We start from the raw sequence: 3,308 nt of genomic DNA on the forward strand, positions 1-3,308 counted from the left end.
CCCTCCTAACAATATGTTTAAAGCATGAAGACGTGACGTATGGCCATCCTGGCATCCAGGGAGCATTTGGGCTGTACTTCTTCCAACACAGATTGGTTTGTTCTTTGGGGCATCCATGGTACTTTTAGTATTCTGCTCCAACACCATAGCTCAAATGCATCCATTCTTCTACAGTCTTCCACAGGACCCGGAAGTGTTTTGATCTCTTGTGCACAGGGTTGCTATGAGTTGAAAGTGAATCATACATAGCACCTAACGACAATAACAACAGTTTCATCCTCATGTTTTTCAATTGCTGACAAAAAATGTTTCCAACTTCTTAAATACTCATATAAGCCTAATAAGTTAAAGCAATAAATATGAATATTGAAATTATTCATGTTCAATATTCTAATGAAGTTACAAACTTAGTACAAGTGTATATTTTCCAGAAATTTAGAAGTCTACGTTAATACATAATTTCTCTGAAATATTCAAATATGCCTTGTTATCTAAAACTTTAAAAGCATTCAAATGCAAAAAAAGGTCCAGGTATAGTGCTGTGGGATAAGCACTGGACTGCTAGCAACAAGATTGGTATTTCAAATCCACCAGGTGCTCTTCTGAAACACAGGGCTGCTGTGAGTCAGAACTGACTTGATGGTTCTGAACAAGACCAATAGCAATGTAAAATGAAGGAAGCATGAGAACTCTCTATACAATAAGCACTGGACTGCAGAACACATGATGGGTGGTTTGAGTCCACCATTTGCTCTACAGGAGAAAGATGAGACTTTCTGATTCCGCAAAGACTTACAGCCTCGGAAACCCTACGTAGGGTCACTATGAATTGGAACCTATGCAACTGCACTTAACCACAACAACAACTATGTAAAATCACACATCCCTATTCTTTCTAAACTTAACACAAATTATTAACATTTTGTGCCTAGTTGATTGTTTCTATACTTCATTGTGATCTTTTTGACATTCTGAAGTTGACTGTAAGGATAAAAATTGTGTCGCAGTAAGAACTTGGTTGTCACCACAGGACTAGATTTGCTTACCGACCAGAAATTGCATCTGAATTTTGTCACCTGAATCTATAGAAATTCACAGGCAGTTTCCTTAAAATCCTTTTTGTGTTGTTAGTTTTTGTTTAATATATTTGCTTGCTAATAATGGGGGATTCCAAATCAAAGTCCTATAAATGGTGCTGTTTTCCATCTTAAGTGCTTTGAAGTTAAGCTAAACCCTCATCAATTCTTTTGAATCCATTTTCAATTTTTCGATGTGATATTAGAAAATTATGTAGCTCCTTAATCAATCTCTTAATTATTTTGATTGGATTAAATTACTATATGTGTATCTATAGGCTAATTCTGCTTTGAATTATTTTCATAGTAGTGCTACCTGGAAACGTCCTAATTCTATGGATACAACAATGCCATTTCATTTAGATTCTGCATATATTTTTCTAACACTGTGAATGTATCAAAGCTTTAGAATGATGGTTAACATTACAGAAATAGATTCATGAGTGTCTATGAGTTAGCTGTAGCTAAAATGAGGCTTTCTGCTCTCGTAAAGATTTACAGCCTCAGAAACCCTATATAGGGTTGCTATGAGTCGGAACGGACTCCATGGCACACCACCGCCAAGGGTGTCGTAAGGCTGTGTAACTAGCAAGGTTCCAGTGACAGATAACCATCAGCCTTTATGGAGCTGGAGCCTCTGAACCAGTGGGGGCTTGGCTGATGGCAACGGGGCTGGAAAGGAGAGACTTGCTCATGCTTTTGTTCTCTTGTGGCCTTTGTGGGATCTGTGATCCACACCTGCAGGGTTTCCTCATAGTCCTGTGTGAAACACACTTCTACAAACTGGGAAATTCACTTTCTTATTTTGAGTAGAGGAAATAAAACTCCAATGAAACTGCTTCATTCAAACAAAATTGCAAATATTTAATAAACATTTTTATATTCCCAATAGAAAGTTATTGTTGTTGTTTTAAAGGTTAGATGGGCTCTTTGTCATTCTCTGTCATCTCAAACATTTCTGCATTCTATACAGCCACAATATAAAGACAGAACAATCATATCAAAATTGTTGTTAAGTGCCATCGAGTCGGTTCCTACTCATAGCAACCCTGTATAGGGTTTCCAAGGAGCAGCTAGCGGGTTTGAACCGCCGACCTCTGGTTCACAGTACAGTGCTTATCCTATGCAGCACACCAGAATTCCATATTAAAATGAAAACATATAATATACTCATTTGTAAGGAAACAATATGAATAATAGGCATTGTAGGGAAATACATGAATAATATATGAGAAAACCGGCAGAAAGGCAATTATTGTGGCATTAGCAAAGCCAAATTGAATATGTTTAATCAACTGTGTAGTTAGTTGATAAAATAACAAGCTAAACTAAGTTTTATTCAGTATTTGTAATTTTTAATTAGTTGGAATGTTTTTCTCTCATTACAGTAACCATATATAAATACAAAGAATTAGGAAAATAAAAAAACTAAAACTGAATTCTGTAGGATAAGCACTGTACCACAAGGTCGGTTTGAACCACAAGGTCAGTTGTTTAAACTTTCCAGTCACTCCTTGGAAACCCTATATATGGTCGCTATGAGTCATAACCAACTCAACGGCACTTAACAAGAACAAGAATACATTATTGTTACAGGATAAAGTTAATCTGTTTTCTTTTGATTCTGTTAAATGATTTAGAATGCGCTCATCGTTGGAAAAGGAACTAGAGCAGTTGGAGTCCGCCTTGTCCGTTTGGAAATGGAAGTATGAAGAACTGAGAGAACGGAAGGCAACACATCTGAAAGAGGTATGGAGTCATAGGGTGTAGATGGAGGAGTGAAATGGTTCCCTCTGTTGAATGTGTCGCACTGTGCACAGATGGTAGAGTTCCCAGTGTGGAAGATGAAAGGAGTCTCAAAAACAATTTTCTAATATAAAATGCATATTTGAACTCAGATGTCAGTAGTGGGCATTTTCAAACTGAAACCATCCGGTTCTAAGTCACACACATTTTTCTCCCCCAAGATTTTTTTTATTGTGAATTGAGTTGCAGTTTACAGAGTAGATCATTAGTTTAACATTCAACTGATCATACACTTGGCTTCATCTCAATGATTGCAATCCCCTCCAAGTAACAACACTTAGCCTACTTCCCTGTGGTTCTTATTACCATTCCATCCTCCGTCCCAATGCTTCTTAGGTAAATGGTGTCCTTTGTCCTTAGGTAAATGGTGTCCTTTGTCCTTAGGTAAATGGTGTCCTTTGTCCTTAGGTAAATGGTGTCCTTTGT

At 37.2% G+C, this 3,308-nt stretch overlaps 1 protein-coding gene across 1 annotated transcript in view; it reads left to right on the top strand.

Annotated features, from left to right (window-relative positions):
- Positions 1 to 3,308, top strand: part of CCDC102B (coiled-coil domain containing 102B) — a 64,705-nt gene that overhangs the window by 14,453 nt on the left and 46,944 nt on the right. Inside the window, exon 3 of the mRNA XM_006837586.1 lies at positions 2,717 to 2,825. Within this exon, the coding sequence (XP_006837649.1) occupies positions 2,717 to 2,825 (109 nt within the window). The remainder of the gene's footprint in view (positions 1 to 2,716; positions 2,826 to 3,308) is intronic.

This window comes from Chrysochloris asiatica, unplaced genomic scaffold (assembly GCF_000296735.1).
Source record: "Chrysochloris asiatica unplaced genomic scaffold, ChrAsi1.0 scaffold00021, whole genome shotgun sequence".
Taxonomy (NCBI): Eukaryota; Metazoa; Chordata; class Mammalia; order Afrosoricida; family Chrysochloridae; genus Chrysochloris; species Chrysochloris asiatica.